The sequence below is a fragment of the Eurypyga helias genome, unplaced genomic scaffold, assembly GCF_000690775.1.
Source record: "Eurypyga helias isolate BGI_N326 unplaced genomic scaffold, ASM69077v1 scaffold9462, whole genome shotgun sequence".
NCBI classification, from domain to species: Eukaryota; Metazoa; Chordata; class Aves; order Eurypygiformes; family Eurypygidae; genus Eurypyga; species Eurypyga helias.
Genome location: NW_010235269.1, coordinates 4,783 through 19,313, shown reverse-complemented (window position 1 = coordinate 19,313; position 14,531 = coordinate 4,783). Strand labels below are relative to the sequence as shown.

Genomic DNA, 14,531 nt, shown 5'->3' with positions numbered 1-14,531 from the left:
ATGGCAAGGGCTTTTTTCATGTTGGATATGCTTTGTCTGAAGAATAAATGAGGTGAGTCATGCAGGGAAGCTCTATGTGTCATTCTATTAAATCTCTGATATTTTTCCTCCTATTTCAACAGGCTCAACTCACAATGACATTCCTTGACAGTCAGACTTATTCATTTTTAAAGCCTTCATTTTCCTAATATTGTCATTTAAATAGCCACAGATTTCTGCCCTGGAATGTTAGGTGACATGATTTTATTACCAGTGTGCACTTTAGTTTAATTGACATGTTTTATCAGCCACATATGCTGGAGCCATCTGTTTATATTTTTCTTTTAGCACTAGAACTAAAAATATAGCCATAGTAAATCCTTGTTTCAGCTGAGTTTAAATACTATTTCCTCAATACAGAGTAACAAACAATTCCCATTAACCACCTGACTAGCAAGGTGACTCAGTCTCTGACAGGTCTTCGTTATAAACTAGATAATTTTTGGCCCACTATTTATTGCCTCTAAACATGTCACAGGCTTTTCATTTGCAATGCTGAATATTTTGTACATATCTCATGTTCTTAGTGCCAGTTTTATGTTTGGATCTTCTTTACCTTCTGCCCTACCAGAGTTTTCTATGCCCTGCATTTCTGTGCTTGATAAATGTGTAAGACTGGGCTGTAGCTTTCTGCAGAGACAGACTAGTCATCAACAATTTGGGACACTACAAACAGCATTTTTCTACTAATGTATATTTTGTGCACTTTTCAGAAGACATCTTTACTACACGCAGTTCTTAGTAGGTGTGTGCTGTGAAATTCCATGGTGTACAGCGGCAATGAATCTCTGAAACAGAGATGTGAATTGCTGTTTCATTGTCATTTTGCACAAATAGACCAAAAGGTAAATATTACATGATGCCTTCTACTGCACTGTATAGGTGTAGGATAAACCTAAGTTACCCTTCTTGCACAATAGGAGTGAGTGATTACTTGTACAAGTGTTATCTTAGGGAAGCAGAAATAGCTTTACCTTGCTGTTTCTTAGGAGAAACATTCCAGGAGGAGTCATTCCAGGATAGAGCAGGACCAGTGCTCCTCCTCTTCAGTCTCCTCTGCATATCCAGCGTCCAGCTAGTAAAGCTAAATTCTCATTTCTGCTTGTATTTCAGAAGAAGGTCTTCATAATTTCAAAAGGTATTCCTTCTTCATCTCCTTGATGGGTAGAATGCCATGATCATGAGAATTTTTTGTGGTAAAAATAGGTAAATAGGATAAAGGTCTTGATTCAACTTGTTCTTGTCTCATTTGGAGTCTTGGAGAAGAGGCTGACAGCAAGGTGTGAAAATGCTAACACTCTTGTCGTGGTTTTGCTTACAAAGAATGCATTACCTCCATGTAAACAAACAAATAATTAAATGTGAAAATGAAATGTTCAAGGGTCTCCATTCCACTTTCATACAAACAGGACTAGAAGGAACAAGGCTTGGGAGGTGTCACATAGACCTCCTCTGTACAGTAGACAACAGAACTGAGATATGCAAACATTGTCACCAGTCTCTTTTAACAAAAAGGAACTGCATACCACCATATGAATGCAAAGCTTGGCATGGAAAACTAACAGTATTTTATGAAATTTAGCTTAGTAATAATTGGTGTATATAACTGTAGTCTAAAATCTCTGTTAGTCTTTTTCAAAGCCTTCATTTAAAGTTCAGCTCCTAGTCTTGATTTTTTCATCTGACTTAAATGTTGAGGGTGTTAGTGAGCTGAGAGGGATAAAAAAGAACATGCTGTCCTGCAGAATCATATATTTTGAGTCTGATTTAATCTCTTATAATATTGTTAATAGATTATGTTTTCTAGGGAAGGTAGAAAATTTATAAAAGTAATAAAATCCTATTCCATTTTTAAAAGCTTCCAAAACTGATTCAAGATGAAGAATAGTATGAAAATGTGTAGATTTTCATTTTTGTTCTTTTTATATTTGTAACACATCCTATGTACTTCCACAGTACATGGTATAAATAAACATTTTCTTCACAAGGGTTGATTTTGATTTGGATAGTTACAGACAAATGTGCCAACATCTGTAGAAGTTTTTGTTGTTCTTTATGCATCAACTTGCATCCTGTGTATGCAATTCATATAATACCCTATATAGAATCAAGATTAATGACTATCTCCTTTCTGTATCAAGTCTTTGAGGACATTCTCCTTTTCAGCTACATTCATTATTTCCTGGAGTTGCATTTTTCTGTTTTACTGGAGGCAGATAGTCTTACCATGGTGGTAGGTGAAATGCATCTGGTTTTGCTCTGTTGAGCTTCATCAATCGTTTCATCTGAACCCTGTCAATCAAACAGCAATGTAGGGTGATTCACCAGTGAACTTTCCACCAAAATTAGCAAGTTTTCTAGAAGCTAGTCAAACAGAGATTTATTTTGGTAAGATTACTGAAATAAAGGGTATAATAAATGAAAGCTATTTTCCTGATAAGACATTATTATGCTCCTTCAAATATTGACAAGGGTGCTTACATGAAGCAAAATTACATGAAGCAAAATTACATGAAGCAAGTTTTAACCTTTGCTTTTTTTTCTGTTGAGGGGCAGCACTTAATGAAACTATGAAAAATTCTGCATTCCAAATATGTTAAATCAATATGACAGGCAACTGTATCTCAGTTTAATGTATCCTAACTTGAGGTAGTTTTGATGCTATTGTAAAAGCCTATGGCTTGAATCAGAAAGGGTTGTAGAACCAGACCAGTTTTTCAAATAAGTTAAAAACTACAGTATAAAATTTCCTTCTAACCCTTTTCTGTTTTGCATGCCTGTTTTTAGCACTCAGGTTAACTGTGTCAGCAGATAAAGATGAGGTCTGAGGTACTGATAGTGCAAAAATGTTGCCTCACACATAAATGCATGTGATTATGCCATGATTGTGGCAAAAATTCTAAAGTGATTTGTGGGGAGGGGAAAGAGGCAGGTTCCTTTGTAACTGACCCTGTGCATGATCCTTATCTATTTAAAACACAAATGCTCAAGCAATGAGAAATGTCCATTGGCTTTAACTGATTTGTAACATCTCTTCAAGAGTTCTTACTGATGGTGATGCCAGTATTTGAGTTTAGATTTTATTATATGTTGAAACACAACATTGTTTTGAAATAAATATAGCCACAGCTTGAATTGCATATTGTGTTCTAGCAGTGATGGCTCGAGAAACAAAGTTTGTAGGGAGAAATAAAATATTTTGTGACTTTTAATGGAAAAATAAAGACAAGATGTTGGGCATCCTGACCCTTCTTTAGGCCTTAAAATAGAAATACACATCTTCAGGCAATGTACAATTCCAGAATAATTGTTTAGACATTAACTTATTTAGGTTAATAAACTAAAGGGTTTAAGCGGGATGATTAGCACCACTGACAGGAGGGATGGGAAAGGGTCGTAATTCTTCATAAAGCCTATTCATTGCTCTGTGCTAAAAGAACGTACACAGTCAGTGAAGAGGAGCGTCACTCAGCCATCAAAGTGAAAACATTTTTCAGGAAAAAGCTTTTCCATCTCTGAGATCATACCCCTTGAGGGGGACCTGTGAAATACGTTCAAGTGACGAATTGGAAGATTAGAAGTCATAACTCTATTCACTACAGAAAATCATGGATTCTGAGAAAGCATTAATTTTAAGGCATATCACAGTTATTTCCACAAATCCCTTCCTGCTTCATCTTTTGCTGTTCCACATTTGCTTATTCTTTCTCTCTCCCTTTTGGTCCTATAAGCTTCTGTACACATTAAAAGCAGGTTAATAACATTATCACCTTTCCCCTTGCTAATGACCTTCTCTCTACAGGTACTGATTGCACTTTTCTTTCAAACCGAGTGGTTACACAATTAGGTTGAACTCAAACCAGTTTTTCCCAACTAAGGTGGAAGTTGTTTAGCTTTGAAGGTTGTTACTGACAGATCTAGTGCTGCTAGAAAGCCTGCCTGCTGTATTTTTGGGCTCTATACCAATTGCCTAATGAAGTCTATTATGTCTCCATACAAACCTTATTTGACATATGTTTGGGTTTGCTTTTATTTTTATTTTTTTTAATTTCATTTGCTAAAGAGATTAAATGAAATTCATAAAACTTGCAAACATTTCCCAGTGAACTAAATCTGTATTCTCTGGTAAATATAATGTTAAAAAACCCTGAAATAACTCAGCCCTGCTTATGAATTCAGAAGCCTGCCACATTGATCTTTCTCAATTTTTCCCTAACAGATCATACACTTTTGATTATAACAAAGTTTGAGGAATTTTTTAGTTACTGACACATGATCTACAACCATCTTGATTGTGAAGGTCTGGACATCGCTTACAGCTGTCTCCATCAAGAAGAGGGGATACAGCTCTGTTCCTTAGGTTTCAAGAAATGAAAAGGGAAATCATTTATAGTCAGTTGGCTGTTGAACTAGAAGGTGCTAAAGGGAGGTACCCATAACCTTAAGAGCACTGCAGGTTTTTCAGCAGTACCTGTGTCAGGCTTGGCCTAATGTTGCTGATACCTTCTCTTTGGCTTGTGGGACTAGCAGGGTCAGTGGGGAAAAGTGAACGTAGATCAAGAAAATTATGCAAAGATACTAAAACCAACCAACCAACCAAATGAATATGCAAGTTATTCTTCGGACTTGCTAGTGGTTTAAGTTTACTCAAATGAATTCTTTTGATATTATGCTGATGGTTGGATCATGTGTCCTGAATATTTTTCTCTTTTCTTCTGAAATCACAGATCCCTGTGCTTCTCAACCTGACTAAAGATCCTGATGTAAACTTGCCTATGAAACCATTAATCTTCTCATTGGCCATGGGCGCATGCCTTGGAGGTAAGAGTTGATGTGAGAAAGCTGACATAAGGTAATAGCTAAGCAATTATGGCATGTGTAAACTGGCACAATAGGTTCAATGATTTTATTACGCAAAGCATAAGGAGGGCCTGGTCCAGCTCCTTTTGACTTCAAAGGACTCCTGGATAAGGACCCCAGTCACTGTCTGCTGCTACAATAGGATTTTTGCAGTCTATGTTTGCTGATAATATCTCCATAAAGTACAGATGCCCAAAGCAGCAGTCCAGGTGGTGCATATAGGGTTCTGATCTTTTGTGAGAGAAAATTCAAAGATACATTTAGCTTTCAGAACAGAGACCCATCATTTCTCATTGAAAAGAGGCAGAAAATGTATAATAGCTGAGATCTGAAGGCTTGATTCTATCTACTGAACTCACTTGAAGGTTTTAGGGCTGGCCTAGAGAAATGGTTTCAGTATCCATTTGCTGACCTATTTAGCACTCCTCGCTCTAAGGAAAACCTTTTTGAAGTCTTAATCTTTGGGAAATGTACCTCTAATAAAGAAAGCTAATAATTCTCCTAGTACCCATCTTGGTGTTAACTGAGAATTCTTGTCTTGTCAGTATATTAGCATAAAACAAGCAGATGGTTTCATTACTTTGGTTTGGGTGTTTTTTTTTTTTATTTTTATTTTACAATGTACCCTGTACATGCTGCAGGGCCAGGATTTCCTCTCTGTTTGTTATAGCAATAAAGGAGAATAGCCATGTGGTAGTTTTTAAATTAATGTTTATACTTGATTACTTTTTTTAAATTTTATTTTCTGGAAATGGCTTATGAAGGTGTTACAACACAGTATTTCCACATATCAAGTGTACTAAGTGCAATTAAAATTTGTAACTTTTTAATGAAAAATAAAGTTAGTATTATATTTTTATTAGAGAGAATTTTAATGCTAATTACATTGTATTGGGCTGGTTTTTGATCTCTAAATATTTGGGTAGCTAGGTTAAATAAAGGTAAAATGAATAAATTGGTGTACTTCCATGGATCCATCTTGTCTATCCTCCATGCTGCTCCAAATATTTTCCTTGACCTTACAGAGATTAAAACTAAAACCAGTTTTTTTGTGTAATACAAGTTCTAGTTTAGTTATTTAGGTAAGTGATTCCTAGTGCAAGTGACCTTAACAGCTAACAAAGATTATAATGCTGTAATTTACAGATTGAATTTTAAGAGCATGTCACAAAGGCAGGACAATTTATACCAATGACAGTTATTGATTTGAGGAATACATTTTTTACTCATCTTTGTATCATGACTTTAATCTGTTCTTCTTTAAAACCACTGATTTGAATAATCAGCATACCTCTACATAGATGTTTGCCATAAAAATATCTTTCTTTACAGTTTGCTGATCATTGAATATACTCTGGTTTCATAAAAATTTCAGCTTAAAAAAAGAAAAGAAGTTATAAATAATATAAAGTTGGCCAGATTACACTGATGTTCTGAGTGGGAGGCACTTCACCTGCCTTGGAAACTTTACAAGTCACAGCTGATTTTTCTAAAATATCAGTTATCATCTTAGCCCAAATTCCTTTAATTTGATTTGTTGAAGGGCTGCTGGGATTTTAACAGGGATTTTAATATGTATGTGTATGTAGTATGAGACAAAAGTGAAAACATAAATATTACTGTTGTGGTTAAACCCCAGCTGGCAACTAAGCACCACCCAGCCACTCCCTCACTAATACCAGTGGGATAGGGGAGAGAATGAGAAAAATAAAAGTGAGAAAACTCATGGGTTGAGATAAAAATAGTTTAATGGTAAAACAAAAGCTGTACATGCAAACAAAGAAAAACATGGAATTCATTCACTACTTCCCATGGTCAGGCAAGTATACAGCCATCCCCAGAAAAGCAGGGCTCCATCACCTAACAGCTACTTGGGAAGACAAATGCCATCACTCTGAACCTCTTCCCCTTCCTTTCTCCTTCTCCCCACTTTATATGCCGAACATGATGTCATGTGGTATGGGATATCCCTTTGGTCAGTTGGGGTCAGCTGTCCCAGCTGTGTCCCCTCCCAACTTCTCATGCACACCCAGCCCACTCGCTGGTGGGGTGGTGTGAGAGGTAGAAAAGGCCTTGAATCTGTGTAAGCACTGCTCGCCTTGACTCTGTGTAAGCACTGCTCCGCAGGAACTGAAACATCCCTGTGTTACCAACACTGTTTCCAGCACAAATCCGAAACACTGTCCCGTACTACTTATCATGAGAAAAATTAACTCTATCCCAGACCACACCATCACAAGTACCAGGGGTATTATTTGAATTAGAGATCCATAGGAAGCTCCCAGGCATTTGGTAAGCACCATACAAATTTTTGGATAAAAGTTTAGATTATTATCTTTATTAGGAAAAGTTTAAACTCTCCAGACTGCTCTGTTAGGATAAAGTTGTGCATATGTTGAGTTACATTGGCAAATGTCTCATAGGAATGTTTGCCTGAAAATTAATATGGTTCTGATTTTCCCATGTCAAAACATAAAGCCTAGTGGACAGCAGCTTATTGTTAAGGAATGAAAGGTGTGAAAACGCTTTTCCTTTAAAAGATCTTGTAGCCACCAGAAATGCGAGAAGAGGAAAGTGTTCAGTTCGAGAAGATGGCGTTTAAAAATTATTTCCAAAAGAGAAGTCTTAACAGCACTGAAGTGATGTGAAGGAATCCTCAGGGTAGGCTAATCCCATTTTGGAAGGGGTAGGTACAATTATATCGTTACTGCCTGGTGCTTAAGGCAAAAGAGTGGATTTTATCACTGCTTATGCTACCAAAGGCACTTGGCAAACGCGGCATTTTATAGAACTGTCTGAGAAAATAATACATTATAACTACATATTTTTTAGGGTTAGTTGTTTACTTCCAAATGCAGAGCTTCAATTTTGGTAACTTAATAACATTTCTCAATTCTGTGGTTCAGGGTTATGTGCGTATGGTTATATGTCCATGAAGGGAGTGTCAGTATTTGTGCCTGTCTTGGAAAATGCCGTGCAACATTTTGTCCTGGAAAATTTCCAGTGGATGAAATTTCTTTTGTCTACTGTCACAAAGTGCACAGGTGGCTACAGGTTTGAAGATGATAGGATGAGAAAAGAAAGTAATTTTCCTTCATTGCTTTACCTGTTGTCCTGGAAATGAAAGAAGGATTGAGTCAGTCTCGCGCAACATGAAGAGAGCTTTGCCAGTATAACTGCCACACTGGTGTCATCTTCAGCACGTCTCCTAAAAGAGAACTGCTGCTATTAGATTTATGTCTTTCATGGCACTGGGCTCAGGCATAAGGAGTAACTGAGTATCACATAGATGCTCCTTGCTCTGTAAAATGTGTATCTGAAGGTGAGAAGGGATAAAAAATCCTGTTGCTTAATCAAGGAAGCTAAGGTCAGTTATGGGAATGGACAGTTCCTGGTGAGATGGTCACAATTTTAAAATCTTTGGATCTTTCTCAGAGTTTGCCAGTTCTTTTCTGCAAGTTTTCTGCTCAGATCAGGTCAAACTTACACAGTTAAGAAATAAGCATGGTATTTTTTCAGGGGATCTGGTTCTGGAAATTTAGGTTTATATATTTGCCCCAGCTATTTTTAAGAACTTATATCTAAGTTAGGAGTCCAGCTGCCCTAGGCTCCCTGTTTGGTGATGGGGATGCCAGCATGTCTGGCAGGCAGATGTTTGTTCATCCACTGAAATTGCCAGGCATTCTTTGCAGAGCACACTGAACCCTTCATGCACAGAACTTCAGTAGCTGAGAGGGGGGTCCCAAAGACAGGTCAAATGAATTCTGGTCTTTGGGCCTGCTTGTTTGTCAATTCTTCTGAATGCTGAACCACCCAATTAGTTCACACGTGTTTGGGCATTAATAGTCTGGTTGACTAATTAGCTAGACAAATTGTATTGATCTTTTTTTTTTTTTAAATATGTATTATTTGCCAGTATTTAAATTATGTTTTGACAATGAGGAGAAAGAAAACAGGAAATTTAAAAGGAGCTGAAGAAAACAAAAAGGAAGTATCTTCACTTGTTTTCTGTGATGTTCTGATGAATCTGCATACGTATTTCTTTTGCACGATTAAAACTTTATTCACGATTTATTCATTAATGCTTCCTATTCTAGTACATGATGGAATTGTGGTATCTCTTGAAACTGAGTTGTATGTAGACCTTCCAGTAGTCTCTAGGCTATGTTGCCCTGAAATTTTGGAGGACAAATGAGGATTGCTGGCTACAACAATTTCAGAATAAGAGGAGCTTTAATTGAAGTGCTTCTATGGGCTGTGAGTTTTAAAATAACATGAAATATGCATTGAACTCGATTTGAGTAAGTGCACAGTCTGAAATCTACCTGTTACAATTGTTCAATTGTGTAGAACTTGATTCTTTACTGAACTGAAGAGTTTATAGTTAAGATATTATTTGAAGGGGTTTTGTATATTTGACATTTAAAGAGCTGACATTTACTTGTCTTTTTATCTTTCTTCTTTCATGACTTCTAAAAAGTATGTTTTTGAAAAAAGAAGGAAAAAAAAAAAAAGAGGAAAAAAGAGATTGAGTTTATATTTGAAAGTCCTGACCTTCTGAGTTCTCAGTTGGTAGTGCAGAGAAGTACAAAAAATATCTCTCTGATTCGGTGACTATTGCTGTGGTCTGAAGAGGATATTTTCTATGGTGTATAGATTCATGCTATTTTTCTTCTCTTATATTTTCCTGGAGCACTACACTTGAAAGTCATCATTGTCACAGTTCTGCACAGAGAGGCAATCTCTAGGATGCATATAGCTGTGTTATTCTGACCACAAAATCTCGCTTGTAGGTTCTACTTCAAGAAAGGAGGTAGGAGGAGAGGGCTGGTGGCACTTTTCTTTTAACCTTACAGGGTCAAAACCCAGGTGTAAATCCATTATACACAGGACATGGTGCTAATTGCAGCTATTAAATGAGTACAACTCACAGTGTAGCTAAACAGTGGGATTTCTCTCCGTGGTCCAGTGCTATAGCTATTCTGTCTTCTGGCACGCCCGGTTAGGTCCCTGATGCAGATGGGGCCTTGCACAGTGGTGTGTGGCTGATTTATTGTTTTTCTGGTCAATAAATTCTTAAACTCATTTTAAAACTTCAGAAACACTGAAGGTGTTTCTGAACTGAACACTGAAGGTGTTTCTGAACACCTAGAAATATTATTTGTATTCCTAAATCATCCCTCCTTCTTTGCAGTGAGGGGAAAGTTTTATCTTTCAATAAAAAATAAAATGTGTTAAAATATGTAATAATTAATATTACAAGAAAAGCACAACTGTAGCTCCTTTGAAGTTCTTTTATAGTTACAATAGATCAAATTTATATAACACTGGGGTAAATTTATATAACATATGGGGTAAAAATATAACAGTTATTTCAGAGGAGCACTATTCAGCTTTGGTTTTGAACTTAATTGTTGTATACAACGTGCAATTGAAACTGTAGGAAAAATTTTTAATGGAGAGAATATGTTTACCTGACATTGATTTCAACCAGATGGTTGTGGTTATGTCTTGTGGGTGAGACAGCCCTGATTTAGGTAAGTATTTTGTCTGTGGATATAAAACTCCTGAGAGTGACTTGAGATCTTTCAAAGGAAAAGGATGTTGCTGCTTTTGACTTTGAAAGGCAGGCAAAAAAAAAAAAAAAAGGAAATTTAGGAAATGTCTCACAGTTTCTCTTTATAGACTTCAGTTCAGTCTTTAGCAGTCTTTACCCTAAGGTGTACAGATCTAGAAGCAAAATACAGTTATTTTGTGTTTTACACTAATATCTAGTTTACTTCCTGAGTATAATTTTCATTGTTTCTAGGGTGTTTGCAGTGCTGGAAATAAGTAACATGGACCTAAATTCTGCTTGCTGTCCATTATGGCAGTACTACTGGTTTGTTCTTAAGAACCCATTCAGGTGTTAACTGAAAGTTTTGTTATTTTGTTATAGCATAAAGAGCAGTGTAATCGGATATAAGCACAAGAAATCTTTTCTCTCTATTGATATTTGAGTGCCCAAACTCTCCTCTTGCTGTTTTCTGGAACAGACGGGATCTGTAAACTTCTATAAAAATCCAGCTGCTGCTTTCCTTAGCTTTTTCATGACATTCAAACTCTGGGCCATCTCCATGCTCTTTCAGTATTAAGTTCTGAAAGACCAGCAATGCTGTGAAGTCCTTAGTGTGAGAGCCAGGACCTTTACCAGAGTCCCTGCGGGTAAATGAGATTCTCTAGTCTTTAAGATTACTGAAGATAGTCTTCTGTGACATGGGAGATTTACAGAAGAAAGTTGTGAATGTAAAATATAAGAACAACTAAAACTGAGTGTGTACATATGACAGATGTACCCTTCATTAAGGCAATATCAGAGGCCTGCTTGATTTCAATACACTGGGTTAATAAGGAAAAAAACTCACCATAGTGAACCTAGCCAGTTTTTCTCAGCAAGGACATTTTTCTAAGCTTGAAAAGAGTTACCTTGGCAGACATGCTTATATAGATGTATGTATGTTATTAGGATGAAATATGAAGTATATGGGGTAAAGGATGCCGTTTCAGCTCTACTGATGAGGATTTATAGTTTGGATGGTAAATCTTAGATTTTAAAATGGAAAGGAAGAGAGCTATGTGTAATATGTAGAATTTTAATCTATTCAGAATTCTAATCATTGATATAGAAAAATAATTTATACCAGACATCAAGCTCACATGATTATAATGTTTGCATTACTGATGAGTTTGAAATATTTGTATTAATGGTTTTAATGTGTAAAATAATATCATGATATAAAGTTCTGCAAATTAATGATAGGATAATGGTCAGAGATGACATCAGAGACTCCTAAAAGTGTATGTGGAGTTTTGTTTAGTTTTATTTACTGGCTTTGTGCATTTGTTTATCATAAATTACAGAAGGTTCTTTCTAGAAGCCTTGACCACCTCTGTTTTCAGAATTATATAGAATAGACAAGCCCATCACATTGCACTGGTGAGTTGCTGCAATACAAGAATGCAGACTCTGCATAGCTGTTAGCAGGCGAGGCATATTCGGTTGGAAGGTAGCACAGAAACTATCAGACAGGAAAGCTATAGCAAGATTCAAAACGTGTAAGTGCAGAAGATAATACTGGACTACCTACTTGTTTCTTCTGCAGACACTTTCCAGACAATACCCCTTTTTCTGAACCTTCAGTGGTGCAATACAGAGAAGGAAAAAAAAAATCTCGGTCTGGAATATTCATATTGATTTATACTGATGAATCAGAGGCTCTGAATGACACTAAAGGAAGTTGTAATCATGCCCTAGGTATTATTTATACATCTATTAATAAATAACTTTAGCACAGTTGCAGTTAGCACACCTAAACCAAAGAGGAGCACTAGGAGGACCTGTGAAACTGTATTAAACAAGCACTCGAATCATAGCACAACATGAGAGGTAGGCTCCAATCAAAACTCCATTTGATTAAAATCAGATCCTGAATTTAAAGCAGAAATATTCTAAAGTAACTTAATGGAGGGACACCCTTTTTTTCTTTTTTATTAATATTATCTTGTTCTACTTAGCTTCAAACTAAGTTACAATGAAGTTGGATAACGGTACTTTTATCCAGGTGTCTATAAATGGAACTGTTTTTCAATATTTGGTCCCTAATAGTGCCATGTATGGAGAGGCTGTGAAATTGAGCTGACCTGGTTTTAGCCTCTGAATCTGAAAATCAGAGATAAAAAAATGTGCAAACTGGGGCTTGTGTGCAGTGTTAAAGGCTTTAAATGGAACCTACTTGAACAGGTGTTTCAGGGCATGAGGGAATGGTGTGTCAGAGTACAGTGCTGGCACTATCTCTCATTATACTAATTTATTTTACCCTTGTCCTGGGTAAGTTGACTTCGAGGAGAGAGGTGACTTTAGTGATCACCTAAAGTTTTATGCCTCTTTTACAAATGGATTTGGAAGAATCTTATGTATTTCTTTATGTTGTTAAAGTAACAAGTACAGGATGTTCTGCAACCTGCCTTATTTATTTCACACTTCTGGTATAAAAGTCACAATTTTAAATTTCACATTTTCCTCTCATAGCAAAACGGAAGCAATGAGCATTGAATAGTGCAATATTTACAGTAGCTGTCCTGCTGGTGGTACAGTACTGGTGATAAAAAGTGGTAAATTTCATTTGATTAGAAGTGTTGGATTGAATGCTGTTCAGTGAACCTTTTGGATAAGTGTACTCAAATATTTCATTCGTATTACTTTTGAATTGATTTTATTTTTCCTATGAAGTCCATGGGTGTGCATTTGTGCAGAAACTTCCCATTCAAAATGTTTCCAAATCAGTAAATTTAAAAATGTCGATATCATAACACTGCAATCTATAACATATAACATTGTTGAATGACTTCATGCATACTGTCTCCTCCTTACTGCCTATGACTTAAGGTACCTTGTTATTTTAGGGCTTGTTAATGGTTTAATTGACCTTGATTCTGTAGCTCTTTATTGACTGCAAAGTTTGATTACCCAGGGCTTGTTAATTTTTACACATAAAAATATTAGTATATATTCAAGACTTGTAGGGATTTAACAGATGAATATAAATGGCTTTGTTTAATGAGGCAAATCTGGATTAGGTTTGTGTGAAACAGAAAATTTCTGCAAGCTATGAAGGCTGTCCCCTGTAAGGCTTATCAAACCCATAACTATCCAGTGTTCGCTTCTGCAGCCAGATTTCCTACGTTTCTTCAGTTTGGGCTTTCAGAAGAGGAATCAAGGATGCTATGGAGAGGAAGCCACACATAGCGGTCTACCTTTATTTAACCATGGAAATCACATGGGAGACTGCACAGAGGTTTGTTTTGGAAATGGATGGGAAGAAGGAAGCTGCCTGCCTTCAACAAGTTTTGCTTTGATACCGTAATGGGATGGCCCAATCACAGCAAAAAGCAGGGCTGAGAATCCTCACCCTAAAATTACTAATGATTCTGTAGCAAACCCCTGGTTTCAGGATGAGAACCCTTGTCTGGGACAAAGCAGTGCAAACAGCTGTGCCTGCAGAAAGCTGGGGCTGTCACAGATGCTTGTCTAAGGCCAGGGAAAGGCCTTTTTTAGGGCTTGTGGTGTCATGAAAACAGGGTAGTCTCTTTGTTTCTGAATTAGCAAACCAGAGACAGAGGGAAAAGGCAGAAAGTCTGTCAGTCAAGCACAGCTGTATCTTGTTATCTATGGTCAGAGTGTGTGGAGGGGAAGAGGTCTGTGTTGCTCACAACAAAGCTGGACTTTTCTGTTAGCAATCCACTTTGAAGCTTGCTCTTGCACAAGGTACTATCTCCTTTATATTTGAGAAAGTTACTGTTCATGAAGGCTGCTCATGCTAGGCCAAATAGCTTAGTTAGTGATAATCCCTTCCCTTTGATTTCTCAGTGGTTTCAGTAATAAACACTAATCCTGCTGGGCACTTTGAGGTGATTCTCCAGGCAAACATATTAATGCAGCACACCCAAGGGTTAGCTTGGTCTTGAGGAGGCAATAACAAAGGGGATCCTGGGAACTAATGGTATTTAGATATAATAGATGTGCTGCTGACAAGTAAAAATCAACAGCTGAGAAAGAGGCTTAAAGTGAGAGGAAACATGTTATTGATGCAAAC

The 14,531-nt window shown here is 36.8% G+C and overlaps 1 protein-coding gene across 1 annotated transcript in view; it reads left to right on the top strand.

Annotated features, from left to right (window-relative positions):
* The window catches only part of OCA2 (oculocutaneous albinism II), a gene marked incomplete at both ends in the record, with an annotated part of 106,965 nt that overhangs the window by 89,453 nt on the left and 2,981 nt on the right, over positions 1-14,531 (top strand). Inside the window, one exon of the mRNA XM_010146682.1 lies at positions 4,767-4,860. Coding sequence (XP_010144984.1) covers positions 4,767-4,860 — 94 coding nt within the window. The remainder of the gene's footprint in view (positions 1-4,766; positions 4,861-14,531) is intronic.